The following is a 16,373-nucleotide window of genomic DNA, read 5'->3' as shown; positions in this document are numbered from 1 at the left end:
GCTACGGTAAAATAACAGCACAAAGCCTCTGAATTTGATTAGCCAAGGATTATAATTTATGAATATATTTACAAATCAGAAGGAATCAATTTCTCAATAATTTTCTCTACGAGGTGGGCCATGCAGTCCCCCGGGTTGTGTCATATTACCAGAACCAAGGCAGTAAGTGTGGATAGTCTATGAATGAGGTGGACAGGGCAAACCAGGCGTGGGTGAGTAGTGAAGGGGGGGGGAGAGAGAAAGAATGGGGAAGAGGGACAGAGATGGTGGCAGAGAGAGAAAGTGAGAGTTTGGAGAGAGATGAGGTGAGAGTGTGTGCAGGGTTAAGGGGGAAGATACAAGGTGTGCATGTGTGTGTGGAGGTGTGTAAATGGGTGGGTGGGCAGGGGTGTATATGGGTAGGTGTGGAGAAGTTGCTCATGAAATCTTGAACCTAATTACAACGTTGGATAAGTGTAATCCCCATGGTTAATTCAGAGTCTTTACTAGTCACTGGTCTCTCAAAGGCCACAGACACACAGCCCGTGTTAATCGTTTGCTCACCCACAATCATCATGATTAAATCTAAAGGGTTATAACTGCAGGAATGTTCTGGTCACGACTGGTCCCTGAAGACACAGTGTTGCTCTCTGTGAGCCACACCTCACTAACTTGAGCCTGTTTAACACTGACAAGTTAATACCGATCCCACAATACTGAGATGGTCTTTCCTTTGCTGGTTTCTGGATCTGTTTCAGATCCTGGTTTTGTGGACGTCTGGTTAATCTGGAGCTGGCTCTCCTCTTTCCAGACTGACCTGGAGTAATCTGGCCATGTGTCGTGTCCCTGCTTTGTAGCTCACTGATTCACCAACCGTCTGAGATTAACAGTCCCTGCTGACGCACGTTGGTACACTCAAAAGCTGTACTAGTCAGAAGGAACCTTCCAGAACACTGCTATCACAGAGGGATTAATATAAACAGATACAAAATTGCTTTCTTTCATTGCATTCAACTTGGAGAGATAGAATATTGCCTTGAAGTTCCAAAAGCCGGTGATTTTGTTGTGAAGGTGCATTTTAAGTTCAGACGGGAGTGGAGGGAATTCACCACCCAAGGTGAGATCAGTACTTTGCCAAGGATCATTATGTTCATGTCTTTGACCCCAGCGGGAACAGCCACAACCAACTGGCTCATGGACTCTGATGAAGACCCGAGGAGGGGACATCGAGGATGACAATGATCCCGGGAAACGGGGCTCTTGTGCAGATCTAAGTCTCAGGATGGCGAGGTTAACAGGCAGTTCCCCCTGGATGGGACAGTGGGAGAGGGAGGGGGACTGAATCAGCTAGCCGACAGCCCTAGCTCCTGCTCGCTGGACGAGCTAACCTGCCGCTCCACTGCCCTCTGGCTTTTGCAGGCTGAGATCTTCGGCCCGATGTCCACCCGCTTCTCGAAGAACTGGACCAGGCCTGGCTCCGTGAGCACCGAGGCCAGGATCTGCTCGAAGGAAATGGACCAGTCGGCCTCCGCCACACCCTGTGGTGGCCCTGGTAGCCCAGCCGGCTGCTCGCAGCTAACCAGCACGGTGTCGTCAGAGAGTTCCTCGCAGGGCAGGGAGCCCGAGCTCACCACAGAGTAGGAGGACATGGACGTGTCATCCCTTGCCTCCTCCTCAGATGGCAGAGGCACGGAACCGGCCTCCTTCTCCTTGGCTCCGACCTCCGTAAATTCCACCTGCTCCCTCAGGGCATCACTCAAGATGTCCACCTCAAGGTCGATCCTAGGCCCTGCCCGTTCTGGGGTGCAGATCAGCTCCTTGCCCTGGGTCACGCACGGTGTGTTGCCCCCGTTTCCTGGAGTTCTTCTGGGCACAGAATTGCTAAATTGTTTGCCGACCTCTCCGATCTGGAGCAGCAGCGTAGCAACAGTTGCTATGGCATGGTAGAGCTCGCTCTCGGCTGGGTCCTCACTGAACATGTTGTAGAGAGTTTTGCACATCTCTATGAACTGCTCCTGGGCGAAAGGCAACACAAATTACAGATCAGTATTTGTTACACGCTCAAAACACACAACCAAATGTACTATCTGCATCACAACCAACACAGTCCCAGGATGTTCTGGGGGCAGCCCGCAAATATCACCATGTTCGCGGTACCAACACAGCACGCCCACAACTCACTAACCCGAACCCTAAACCACAACTCACTAACTCTAACCCAACACAGCACGCCCACGACTCACTAACCCTAACACGAATGTCCACAACTCCCTAACTCTAAACGGAACCCAACACAGCACGCCCACAACTCACTAACACAAACCTTAAACCACAACTCACTAACCCTAACACTAACACAGCACACCCACAATTCACTAATCTAACCCAACACAGCAAGCCCACCACTCACCAACCCTAATCTACACCTCACTAACCCTAACCCTAATGCACAACTCACTAACCCTAACCCACAACTCACCAACCCTAACCTCTTTGGAGAGTGCGAGGAAACAGGATCATCCCAAGGAAGCCCGTGCGATCACAGTGAGATTTACAGACAGTGGCAGGAATGGAAGCTCGATTACTGACACTGTGAAGTGTTGCGCTAACCACTACATTGCTGGGATGCCCATTTTAAGACAAGGAGGAAGAGATACCGTCCTGTTGTTGTAACACTGAACGGTCCCCTAGTATGATAAGATGGACAACACAAACAGAATACTGGAGGCACTCAGTAGGGAATAAACAGTTGATTTTTTGGGCTGAGACCCTTCATCAGGACTGGAAAGTAAGGGAGCAGATATCAGAATCAGAAGGTGGGAGAGCAGGAAGAGTATGAGCAGGCAGGTGAGACCAGATGAGAGTGAAGGAGAATGAAAGGGAATGATTATTTCCAGGTGAGGGTAGCTGGCGGGCCTCGTACCCCGGGGAGATATGGACATGCCTGTCCCAGCATGAGAAGTCAGCTCTGCCGGGCTGGGTAGGTGAGACCTACAGTGAGATCCAACAGCCAGGAAGGTGATTCTGCAACGCTTCATGTAGAGGAAAGGGTTTGACTGGGCACAGAAGTCATGGCCATCCACTGCAACCAAGAATGATCCCAGTTGTGACAACTCCTCCTACCACTGGACCCAGACCTCCAAGGTTTGGAGAGTGGAACTGCCCAGTGCAATGGCCTTTCCACTTTAAAAACTCTCCTGCACGGGTTTCCTGTCATCATTGCATTCAGCAGACAACCAATCACTGTTATTTCCCTCCACAGGTACTGCCTGACCTGCTGAGTTCCTCCAACATACTGTGTGTGTTGTTTAAGATTTCCACTGTCTGCCAAAAGAATCTCGTGTGTACGGTAACATGGACCCTCGACCTCACCGTGTACGGGAACGTGGACCCTCCACCTCACTGTGTACGGTAACACGGACCCTCGACCTCACCGTGTACGGTAACACGGACCCTCGACCTCACCGTGTACAGTAACACGGACGCTCGACCTCACCGTGTACAGTAACACGGACCCTCGACCTCACCGTGTACGGTAACATGGACTCTCGACCTCATTGTCACCTTGCACCTTATTGTCTGCCTGCACTGCACTCTCTGTATTCTGTGTTCTGCAATTGTTTTACGTAACGAATTAATCTGTATGAACACAAGTTTTGCACTGTAGCACGGTGGTGGTGGTTGTCTGTCGTATTCAACAATGACAGGGAACCTGTGCAGGAGTGTTTTTAAAGTGAAAAAGCCTCTGCACTGGGGCAGTTCCACTCTCTCTATCTCCGAAGTGCAGGCCCAGTGGTGCGAGTAGTCATCAGAACTGGGGTCTTTCTTGGTTGCAGTAGATGGCCATGACATCTTTGTGTCTGGTCCTGCTCTTCGCTCTCCATGAAGTGTTGCAGAACTGCCTTCCTAACCCGTTGGATCTCTGTCGATCTCATCTGCCCAGTCAAGCAGAGCTGACTTCACAGGCTAGAACAGGCACGTTCCTGTCTCACCGGGGTACGAGCCCACCAGCAACCCTACTTGGTTCAGCCCACCTGTCGAAGTGCTGTACCGGGGTGTGGCTGCTGTCACATGCAGGCAGCTGCCTGGAGCCACGGGTGAGAGCTGAGCGTCTGGTGGGGACCAAAGGTGAGTGAGCTGTCCTGGGTTGGATACAACAAGCCCCTTCACCAGCGGTGCTCGCCTTCCCCGGAAACCCCAAACAGCCCATAGCTCAGTACATGCAACAAAAATAAAATAATTCCAATTCTGGATGTTTTATATTAAAGAACTGAGTGAATAAAGGATATCTGTGAGATCTTACAATGTGAAGTTAGCTGGCTACAGTTCTGTACTGACAGCTGGTGCTTCACTCACAAACAGCCATTTCCTTTTGGCATGAACACGAGAGATTCTGTAGGTGTCAGAAATCCAAAACACCACCCACAAAATGATGGAGGAACTCTGCAGGTCAGGCAGCATCTACAGAGTGAATTAAACAGTTGCTGTTTCAGGCTGAGATCTTTCATTATCAAACAGCCATTTCCTTTGGCAGAGTCTTGGCCCAAAGCCTCCATAATTTCCCTTTCTTCTGCCTCCTTCCCTTCTTAGAAGCGGAAGAGGGCAGAATAAGGACGTGGGGGGGATGGAAGGGAAGGAGTACAAGTTGTCAGGTGATGGGTGGAAGAAGTAAACGGCTGCAGAAGAGAGGGCAGTAGAGAGAGGAGGGAGGGGTACCCACCTTCCCCCTCACCTGGTCTCTCCCCCCACCTTATTGTGGCTTCAGCCCCCTTCCTTTCCAGTCCTGATGTAGTGTCTCGATCCAGCGTTTTGTGGGTGTCCACTGGCAAGCTGTCTGGTCTGTTTACCTGGTTCATCTTGGTTAAGACTTTCCCGTTTTCCTTGGGCTTCTCCCTCTCTTGTGCCCACAGATTCAGGTGGTATGGGTAATCCTGGGGGCCGCTCTTCTCATCTACACACAGAGAAGACTGCTGAGTAAGGGAAGGGACTGCAGCTGTCAGCATGAGCACGGAGCTCTCCCCGAGGCAAGTCCAGGGACACGGCTCGGAGGGGGAGTTGGAAGCACCAAGTTTCTGGGAGTGCACATAATGGAGGATCTCACCTGGTCCCTCAACACCATCTCTTTGGTCAAGGAAGCACAGCAGTGTCTTCACTTCCTGAGGAGACTGAGATGTGTGAGGGACACAAGGCTCCCTTCACCATTCCAACCAATTCTTACCAGTATCCGGACCAGATGCATCACCATCTGGAATGGGAATTTCAAGGCATCTGACTGCAAGTCCCAACAAAGAATTGCGAGAACTCGGTCTCTCTTCCACCCAGAGATATTTATCAGGACAGCTGCATACGCAGGGCCTTTAGCATTGTCAATGATCCCTCCCATCCGTCCAACAATCTCTTTGACCCCCTAGCATCAGGCAGGAGGCACCATATCATTAGGACAAGGACTGTTAGGATGGGGAACAGCTTTCTCCCCCAGGCTGTGAGACTACTGAACTCCCAGCCACTGCCCAGGTCTTACACACATGAAGTGTCATTAGCGTTATACTGTTTACTTTTTAACTTGTATCGTACATGTACCTTATTATTAATTAATTAATTAATTTATGGTAACATTACTTCATATGTTGTGCACCCTGGTCCAGAGGAACGTTGTTTCATTTGGTGATATACATGTGTACATTCGAATGACGATAAATTAAACTTGGACGTGAACTCTCACTCAGTCACGTCCAAGAACCACAGAGAGGTCATGAACGAGGCAGGTTGGCAGACAGACTGCTCATAAAGACGGCTGCTTTGTTCTGGATGGTGTTAATTTTTGGGGTGGGAGTGGACGTAGCATATTGAGGCAGCATGGTAGCATACAGCGTGACGCTATTAAAGCTTGGGGCGTTGGATTTCAGAGTTCAATTCCGACACCATCTTTAAGAAGTTTGTGTGTTCTCCCCTTAACTGTGTAGGTTTCCTCCGGGTGCTCCAGTTTACTCCCACAGTCTAAAGTAGTAGAATTTAGCAGGTTAGTTGGTCATTGTAAATTGTTTTGTGTTTAGGTTAGGATTAAAACAGGTGGGTTGCTGGGTGGCAGAGCTCTTTAGGCTGGAAAGGCCTGTTCAGTGCTGTATATCTAACTAACTAACCAAATCCATTCATTCATCCTGCCTGGAGATCAGTAACCAGTGCAATAAAGTCACCAGGGATCTGTTCTGGGACCCCTGCCCTTTGTCCTTATAAATAACTAGGATGAGGAAGTGGAAGGGTGGGTTGGTAAATTTGCAGATCACACAAAGGTTGGTGCAGTTGTGGATCGTGTAAAGGTTATCGTAGGTTACAACAGAACATTGATAGGATGCAGAGCTGGGCTGAGATGTGGCAGATGGAGTTCAATTCAGAAAAGTGTCAAGTGAATCACTCTGGAAGGTCAACTCTGAAAGCAGAATACAGGGTTTAAATGCAAAATTGTTAGCAGCATGGACGAAGACAGGGATCTTGGGGTCCATGTCCACAGATCCCTCAAAGTTGCTGTGCAGGTTGACAGGGTGGTTAAGAAAGTGTATGGGTATGTTGGCCTTCATTAGTCAGGGGATCGAATTCAAGAGCCGTGAGGTAATGTTGCAGCTCTATAAAACCCTGGTTACACCACACTTAGAATTTTGTGTTCAGTTCTGGTCACCCCATTTTAGGAAGGATCTGGAAGTTTTAAAGAGGGTGCGGGGGGGGGGCGTCACGTGATGACGTGGGATTGAGACGTGTAAATCCGGTTCTCCTGTAAAAAATCAGCAAAGTACCGGTTAAGCAAAACAAAGTTAATAAATACTTTCCGAAAACTATTTATAAGCTTTGCAAGACTACTTTACGATATGCCTCATAAACTGCAACAGAAGAAGTCTGTTGTTGCGAAGTCGCCACGAGATGGGAAGAAAAAAGGGCCTTCTGCAGCGATGGAGCCTCGGACTCAGGTTGGACCTCCTTCGGAGGAGATGCATTCTATCTCCGGCGTAGAACAGGGAGCAATGGTGGCGGTAGCGGTCTCTCGGAAGAAGATGCCGGAAATGCGCATGCGCAAATCGACACAACTCAAACTACAAGAACCGACAGCCACTGCAACTGAAAGTGACTCAGAGTCAGAACTGGATTCCGCAGAGAATACAGATGAAGAGGAGGAGGAAGAACTGGAAGAGTTTGGAAGTAAAGGAGATGATGGAGACATAAAAGAGGCTTTATTGCAATTAGCAGCTGAACTAAGAAAAGTAACAGAAGAGCTTAGAGATATGAAGATGCGCTATAATAAAGCTATGAAAAGACAGGATAAAATGGATAAGAAACTTTAGAACACGGAAAGAGCAACAGGGCATATGAATGATAGAGTGGAAAAAACAGAAAATGTTCTGCTTGTCTGGAACTCGGAAAGAAATCGACTTTTAGAGAAAGTGGACATGTTGGAAAATTTCAGTAGACGTAATAATATCAAAATTGTTGATCTTAAAGAAGGTATAGAGGGAGAAAATCCAATAGAATTTTTTCAAAGATGGATCCCGGAAGTTTTGCAAATGAAAGAGGAGGTTCGATCAATTGAAATTGAGCAGGCACATAGAGCTCTAAGACCAAAACCACAAGATGACCAATATCCACGCTTGATTTTAATAAAATTCTTAAGATTTCAAGACAAGGAAAGGATTCTACAGGCGGCTGCCCAAGCTGCCAAGAATAGAAAAGGGCCATTGATGATTCAAGGGAACAAAGTTTTTTTCTACCCTGACATAAGTTATGAACTTTTGAAGAGAAGGAAGAAATTTAATCTAGTGAAAAAAATCCTATGGGATCACGGTTATCAATTTATATTGCGTTATCCTGCAACCTTGAAGATCTTTTTGCCTGGTGGAGAAAAAAGATTTTTTGATGACTACCAGAAAGCGGAGCAGTTTGTGCGAGATTCTCTGAATATTCACCAGATACAAGAACAAATCCAGGGGAGCGAGATAGATTGAAAGTGAAGACTGGGTTAAGAATGGACTTGTTGGATTTTTGGGCGGATGAATATATAAATATATTATTAATTATATGGGAGGGAAGAAAGATTAAAATTTGAAGAATACTAGTTGGGAATAGTAACATTAATTTTGTTTATATATAATTTTCTTTGTTGCGGGGGAGCTGGAAGAAGCACTGACCAATTGCTACGCTAATCATGTGTGCAAGCGTGGCTTTAGCCACGACCCGCAAAATGGAGGGGGGTAGTGTTGTGTATCTTTTCATTCACAACATCAGTGGGGGGGTATTTTGTTTTTTCTTTTTTTGTATCTTTTCTATCTTTTTTTTTCTTTTTGCCTGGAGGGTTGGGAGGGGAACACAGAGCAACATGGTGAAGTTCAAAGAGATTCCCCAAGGAACTATGAGATTTGAGAAGATAAGTAATGTTTTAGATTGGAGTAACTTTGTTAAGAATAAAGACTAACTTATTGAATTTTTTTAGTTTTAATGTTAATGGGCTTAATGGACCAGTGAAGAGAAAAAGAATCTTAACACATATTAAGAAAATGAAGATAGATTTAGCTTTTTTACAGGAAACACATTTAACAGAAACAGAACATCAGAAACTAAAGAGAGATTGGGTGGGAAGTGTTGTTGCGGCTTCATTTAATTCAAAAGCAAGGGGAGTAGCAATTTTGATCAATAAAACGTTACCAATTAGAATACAAAATGTAATAACCGATTCTGCGGGGAGATATGTGATTATACGTTGTCAATTTTTCTCTGAATTATGGACATTTATGAATATTTATGCACCAAATGAAAATGATGCAAAATTCATACAAGAAGCTTGTTTGAATTTGGCGGACGCACATGAAAAAATATTAATTGGAGGAGACTTTAATTTTTGCTTAGACCCAATCTTAGATAGATCAACTAAGGCTGTTATAAAATCGAAGGTAGTAAATTTAACTTTATCATTGATGAAAGATTTAAATTTGATTGATATATGGAGAAGGATCAATCCTAAAGAAAGAGACTGTTCGTTCTATTCTCATAGACAGAAAACTTACTCAAGGATAGATTTTTTCCTATTATCAATGCATATTCAACACAGAGTGAAAAATACGGAATACAAAGCAAGAATATTGTCAGATCATTCTCCTTTATTAATGACAATAGTAATGACTGATAAGGAAGAAGAGGCTTATAGATGGAGATTTAATTCAACATTATTAAAACGTCAAGATTTTTGTGATTTTATGAAAAAGCAGATCCAATTTTTTTGATACAAATTTACATTCAGTGGATGATAAATTTATACTATGGGATGCGATGAAAGCATATCTGAGGGGCCAGATAATAAGTTATACGTCTAAAATTAAGAAAGAATATATGGCAGAACTAGATCAATTGGAAAAAGAGATTACAAAATTAGAAAAAGAATCTCAAAGATATATGTCGGAAGAAAAACGAAGGCAACTTGTCAATAAGAAGTTACAATATAATACGCTTCAGACATATAGAATGTAAAAAGCAATTATAAGAACTAAGCAAAGGTATTATGAGTTAGGTGAGAGAGCACATAAAATTCTTGCCTGGCAGTTGAAAACAGAACAAGCTTCCAAAACAATAAATGCAATTAGAACAAGTGCAAATAAAATATCTTATAAACCTCTTGAAATAAATGAAACTTAAAAGTTTCTATTCTGAATTATATCAATCAGAATCACAAAATGATGTTAATGAGATAGAAAGGTTTTTATCACAAGTAACCCTTCCAAAATTGAACTCGGAAGAACAGAAGGGATTAGATATGCCTTTTACTTTAAAAGAAGTTGAAGAAGCTTTAGGATCACTTCAAAGTAATAAATCTCCAGGAGAAGATGGTTTTCCACCTGAATTTTATAAAAAGTTTAAAGATTTATTATTTCCTCTTTTTATGGAGTTAATACGTCAAGCAGAAAAAACACATAAACTCCCAGAATCTTTTTCAACAGCGATTGTAATAGTATTGCCAAAAAAAGACAGAGACCCTATGAAACCAAGATCATACAGGCCTATTTCTTTATTTATTGAATACTGATTATAAAATAATAGCAAAAATTTTATCGAATAGATTATCTAAATACTTACCAAAATTAATACATATGGATCAAACAGGATTTATTAAAAATAAACAATTGGCAGATAATGTAACTCGGCTACTCAGTATAATTCATTTGGCACAAAAAAGGGACGAGAAGAGTATAGTAGTAGCCTTGGATGCAGAAAAAGCATTTGATAGATTAGAATGGGATTTTTTATTTAAAGTATTAGAAAAATATGGGTTAGGAACATCTTTTATAAATTGGATTAAAATTTTAAATTCTAACCCTAAGGCTAAAGTAGTGACAAACTCTCAAATTTCAACACCATTTCAGTTAAAAAGGTCAACTAGACAAAGTTGTCCATTATCACCTGCTTTATTTGTACTGGCGATAGAGCCATTAGCAGAACTAATCAGAATTGATCCAGATATTATGGGTTTTAGAGTTAATCAGGAGGAATATAAAATTAATCTTTTTGCCGATGATGTTTTGATTTACTTAACAAACCCACAACATTCGTTACATAAATTATCTTCTAGATTGGATGAATATGGGAAGGTATCAGGTTATAAAATAAATTGGGATAAAAGTGAAATTTTACCTCTTACTAAAGGAGACTATAGTCAATGCCGGTTAGCAACCCAATTTAGATGGCCGGTAAATGGTATAAAGTACTTAGGTATAAGACTTGATAATGATGTAAAGAATTTATATAAATTTAATTATTTACCACTATTGAAAAAAGTTCAAGAAGATCTTGACAAATGGATGATACTACCAATAACATTAGTAGGTAGAGTCAATGTTGTAAAAATGAACATATTTCCTAGATTACAGTATTTGTTTCAAACATTACCAATACAATTACCACAGAAATTTTTTCAAGAGTTAAATAAATGTGTGAGAAAATTTCTTTGGAAAGGTAAAATGCCAAGAATATCATTGGAAAAATTGACATGTAAATTTGAGTTAGGAGGGTTACAACTTCCAAACTTTAAGAATTATTATAAAAAAAATCAACTTAGATTTATTGCATCTTTCTTCGATGACTGAAAACCAGCATGGATTAAAATAGAATTAGACAAGATAGGAAAAAATAGACCTGAAGATTTTATATATAAATGGGAATCTAAATGGATAAGGGAAAAGAAAGAATCTCCTATATTAATACATTTCATTGATCTATGGAATAAGATAAATGTTGATAATGAAATACAGAAATCTTTATTAGCAAGGAGACCTTTGTTCCAAAACAGACTTACTCCTTTTACAATGGACAATCAACTTTTATATAATTGGTACCAAAAAGGGATTAAATTTATAGGAGATTGTTATGAACGAGGTATATTGATGTCATTTGAACAACTAAAGGACAAATATAAAATATCAAATAACACCTTCTTTTGTTACTTTCAATTAAGGGCTTACTTAAAAGGTAAGCTGGGTCAAACAATGTTTTTGCCAAAACCTAATGAAATTGAAATTTTAATTCAAAAAGGGAAAATTAAAAATTTATTTCTTGTATGTATAATTTGATTCAAAAACAGACAATTAAACAAGGAATCCATAAGTCAAAACAAAAATGGGAAACAGATCTGAATATTAATATTGATGAAACAAATTGGTCAAGACTTTGTCTTGACAGTATGACAAACACAATATAATTTTTTACACCAATTATATATTACACCACAAAAAATAAATAGATTAAATTCTAATCTATCCAATAAATGTTTTCGGTGTAATCAAGAAATTGGTACCTTTTTACATTCTACTTGGTCTTGTTTTAAAATTCAACCCTTTTGGATAAATTTAAGAGTCTTATTGGAACAAATTACTGGAACTCAACTTCCACATAACCCTGTATTATTTCTATTAGGTGATATTGAAGGGATAAAGCCGAAACTTAAATTGAATAAATATCAGAAAGAATTTATAAAAATTGCATTGGCAGTAGCTAAGAAGGCTACAGCAGTTACTTGGAAATCTGATTCATATTTAAGTATGGATCGTTGGAATAATGAAATGGCTAGTTCTATTCCACTTGAAAAAATTACTTATAATTTAAAAGATAAATATGTAACCATTTTTGAATATTTGGCACCCTTATTTACAAGAGATAGGATGGCATATTTAAGTGCTCCGATAAAGATCTTGGTCCCTTGGGAAAGTAATGAATAAGTATACCAAATTTATTTTGAATCCCATGGAGCATGTGGAAACCTTCCAACACCCAGGTGGTTTTTTTTTTTCCTTCTTTTCTTTTTTAGGTAGGACTTTATATGGGGGGGGGGGGAAGGGTTAAGGGGAGGGGGGGAGGGTAGATATTATCTTTTCATGTATTCTTTTTGAAAATTCAATAAAAATTATATTAAAAAAAAGAGGGTACAGAGGAGATTTACCTGGATGCTGCCTGGATTAGAGAGGGTGCAGAGGAGATTTATCAGGATGCTGCCCGGATTAGAGAGGGTGCAGAGGAGATTTACCAGGATGCTGCCCGGATTAGAGAGGGTGCAGAGGAGATTTACCAGGATGCTGCCCGGATTAGAGAGGGTGCAGAGGAGATTTACCAGGACGCTGCCCGGATTAGAGAGGGTGCAGAGGAGATTTACCAGGACGCTGCCCGGATTAGAGAGGGTGCAGGGGGGATTTACCAGGACGCTGCCCGGATTAGAGAGGGTGCAGAGGGGATTTACCAGGATGCTGCCCGGATTAGAGAGGGTGCAAAGGAGATTTACCAGGATGCTGCCCGGATTACAGAGGGTGCAGAGGGGATTTACCAGGATGCTGCCCGGATTAGAGAGTCTAATGAGGGAAAGTTCAGCAAGGGAAAGGGAGACTGCCTTTTGATCACTGGTGGGATCGCTCTACTACAGAGAGGGGAGACCGCTCTTTGATCACCAGGGGATTGCTCTGCCATCAGAGAGGGGAGACTGTCTTTTCATCGCTGGCTGGATTGCTCTAGTGCCAGAAGTGGGGGGGGGGGGGGGGCGGAGGCTGCCACTGCGCCCAGAGAATGTTACCCAGGTTTTCTACATTTTGGATTGGGATACGAATATGGACTTGGACTATGGATATGGACTTTTTTTCATTCTTATAGTATTTTATAATAACCTCTGTTTTTGTCCAAATTTTCTCCTTTTTTTGTGGGAGGAGGGGGATTAATGTGTCTGTTCCATTTTTGTTTGTTTTTGTGCAGGGAGGGGTATTTGGGATTGATAATAGTACTGCCGTTCTTTTTGGTTTCGTGGCTAACTGGAGAAGAAGAATTTCAGTGTTAGATACTTTGATAATAAATGAACCTTTGACCTTGAAGCTAGGGGTTTTTTCCTCTAGAGTGAAGGAGGATGAGAGGTGACTTCATACGACCATAACGTAGTACAGTACAGGCCCTTCAGCCCATGAGGTTGTGTTGACCTTTTAATGTACACCAAGATCAAAATAACCCTTCCCACCCACATAACCCTCCATTTTTCATTCATCCATTGTGCCTAACCAAGAGTCTTTTAAATGTCCTAGTGTATCTGTCTCCAACACAACCCGTAGCATTGTGTTCCATGACCCCATCACGCTCTGTGTGAAAAAAAACGATCTCTGACAGCTCCCCTATGCTTTTTTCCAATCGTTCTTAAAATTATGCCCCCTATTAGTTATTTCTGCCCTGGGAAAAGGTCACAGGCTCAATCTATGCCTTTTATCATCTTGTAAACCTTTAATCAAGTCGCTTCTCATCCTCATAAAACAGGAGGTTGGGACTAATCAGAGTCCCTTTTCCTGGTGAGGAAGATCTTCCTTCCAACCATTTGGTTCTTGAAGCAACTGACCAGTACAGTTCAGCCACACTAGAACCACACCCCACTCCAATGGACTGCCTTTTTATTATGTTCTACAACATAGAACACTACAGGGCCTTCAGCCCACAATGTTGTGCTGACCCTTTAACCCACTCTAAGATCAATCTAGCCCTTCCCTCCCACATAACCCTCCAGTTTTCTATCATCCATGTGCCTATCCAAGAATCTCTCAAATGTCCCTAACATATCTGCCTGTATCACCACCCGACAGTACATTCCACACACCCACCCCTCTGTGTAAAAAAAAAACCAACTACCTCTGATATCCCTCCTGTACTTTCTCTACCACCTTAAATGCATTGGTATTAAGCCACTGAGGAAAATGTCTCTGTCTGTCCACTCAGCCTATGCCTTTTATCTTGTACACCTCTATCAGATCACCTCTCATCCTACTTTGCTCCAAAGAGACACTCACAACACGCTGGAGGAACTCAGCAGGTCGGGCAGCATCCATGGAAACGATCAGTCAACACTTCCGGCCGGAACCCGGAGGCCCGAAACATTCGACTGTTCTTTTCCACGGATGCTGCTCGACCTGCTGAGTTCTCCAGCGTGTTGTGAGTGTTGCTTTGACCCCAGCATCTGCAGAGCATTTTGTGTTTATGGTTTGCTCCAAAGAGACAAGCCTTAGCTCACTCAACCTATCCTCGTAAGACATAATTCTAAACCAGCTGGTAAATCTCCTCTGCACCTTCTCCAAAGCGCCCATGTCCTTCCTGTAATGAGGCGAGCAGAACTTAACGCATTTCCCCAGGTGTAATCTGACCGGAGTTTTACATGGAGATGGGAGCAATGGAGAGGGTAGAGAGTGCCAGGTACACGTACCATACGGTCTGTTGCTCTGTCCCTCCTCAGTGAAGTACCGTGTGGCCTCCAGCGCCGATTCCTCTTCCGGCCAAATAGCTGCCAAAACACAAGAGGTGACTTATGGGGTTTGTAACATGGAGGGGCACACAGCGAGTGGCAGAGAGGGAGTCTGGCGGGAATGCAGTGCCCTGGGGGTTGGATGATCCTGGGATTAAACATTTCTCCTCTCTCCTGATTAGTCTAACTAAAGGCATTTCCATCAGTAGTTCATAAATTGTTTGCAAACCTTTGTGCAATAAGATCCTATGGTCTATTTTAGGGAGTGTTATTCAACCCCCACACCCCGGTACAAAGCACTGAAACCTACTGAATATCAAAAGGCCCAGGTATAGTGAGTGGAGAGGATATTTCCTATAGTGGGGGAGTCTAGGACCAGAGGGCACAGCCTCAGAATAGAGGGATGTCCATTTAGAATGAGATGAGGGGCAATTTCTTTAGCCAGAGAGTGGTGAATCAGTGGAATTCTTTGCCCCATTCATCAGGTATATTTGACACAGAAGTGGATAGGCTCTTGATTAGTCAGAATGACAAAGGTTACAGGGAGGAAACAGGAGAACGGGGTTGATGGGGTTAATAAATCAGCTGTGATTGAATGGCAGAGCAGACCCAATGGGCTAAATGGCCTAATTCTGCATCCAGTGTCTTAGTCTTAATTTCTTCCTCCCCTGTTCATGGCCCTGCACTTCGGCCTCTCTCCACCAGAGTAACTCAAGCAGGAAGCTGATGCATCTGACCCGGTCGACACTGGCCAAAAAGTCAAAGATTCAAAGTAAACATTATCAAAGTATGGATATGTCACCGTATACAACCCAGAGATTCATTTTCTTGCAGGCATTCACAGGAAAATAGAGAAATACAGGAGCAATGGATGAAAAATTACAAATAACAAAGACTGATAAATTGAGCACATAATAGATATATATAAGTAATATTGAGAACATGAGTTGTAAAGGGTCCTTGAAAATTAGTTGATAGGTTGTGTTCAGTGTTGTGGTGAGTCATGTCCTCTTCTCATTCTTACTGCTGGGAAGGAGATACATAGCCTGAAGGCACATACTCAGCGATTCAAGGAATAACTTCTCCCCTCTGCCATCCGATTTCTAAATGGACATCGAACCGGTGAATACTACCTCACCATTTCTTTATTTCTCTTATTTTGAACTACTTATTTTAACTTCAAGACATATATACCTTTACTGTAATTCAGTTTCTTTTGTCTATAACATTGTACTGCCATAAAGATAACAAATTTCATGATATATGCCGGTGATATTAAGCCTGATTCTGATGGTTATGAGGTAATAACTGTTCCTGAACCCGCTGGTGTGGCTCCTGCCCGATGGTTATCGGGTAATAACTGTCCCTGAACCTGCTGGTGAGGGTCCTGCCTGATGTTATGGGAAATAACTGTTCCTGAACCTGCTGTTGTGGGTCCTGCCCGATGGTAGTAGTGAGAAGATATAATTCGATAGCAAAGGTCAGACGATTTTGGGATCTGATCAGACTCAGCAACCTGTGAATGAACATCAGCGTATCATTCAAATAAATCAGTCTAAAGTTTGTTTAGAACATAGAATAGTACAGCACAGTAAAGGCCCTTTGGCCCACAATG

General features: G+C 42.6%; 1 protein-coding gene across 3 annotated transcripts in view; it reads right to left on the bottom strand.

Annotated features, from left to right (window-relative positions):
- Window positions 1–33: 33 nt before the first annotated feature.
- Window positions 34–16,373, bottom strand: part of LOC140200578 (TBC1 domain family member 9B-like) — a 77,765-nt gene continuing 61,425 nt past the window's right edge. Inside the window, exons 18-20 of one of the 3 annotated variants that reach the window (XM_072264106.1) lie at window positions 14,720–14,797; window positions 4,827–4,930; window positions 34–1,994 (exon numbers count right to left, since the gene is read on the bottom strand). In XM_072264106.1, the coding sequence (XP_072120207.1) occupies window positions 1,323–1,994; window positions 4,827–4,930; window positions 14,720–14,797 (854 nt within the window). In that variant the 3' untranslated portion in view covers window positions 34–1,322. Of the gene's footprint in view, window positions 1,995–4,826; window positions 4,931–9,583; window positions 9,849–14,719; window positions 14,798–16,373 lie in introns of those variants that run through there. The other 2 variants (XM_072264107.1, XM_072264108.1) reach the window with 2 other exon arrangements.

The sequence above is a fragment of the Mobula birostris genome, chromosome 7 (genome assembly GCF_030028105.1).
Source record: "Mobula birostris isolate sMobBir1 chromosome 7, sMobBir1.hap1, whole genome shotgun sequence".
NCBI classification, from domain to species: domain Eukaryota; kingdom Metazoa; phylum Chordata; class Chondrichthyes; order Myliobatiformes; family Myliobatidae; genus Mobula; species Mobula birostris.
This window is presented reverse-complemented; position numbering and strand designations above follow the sequence as displayed.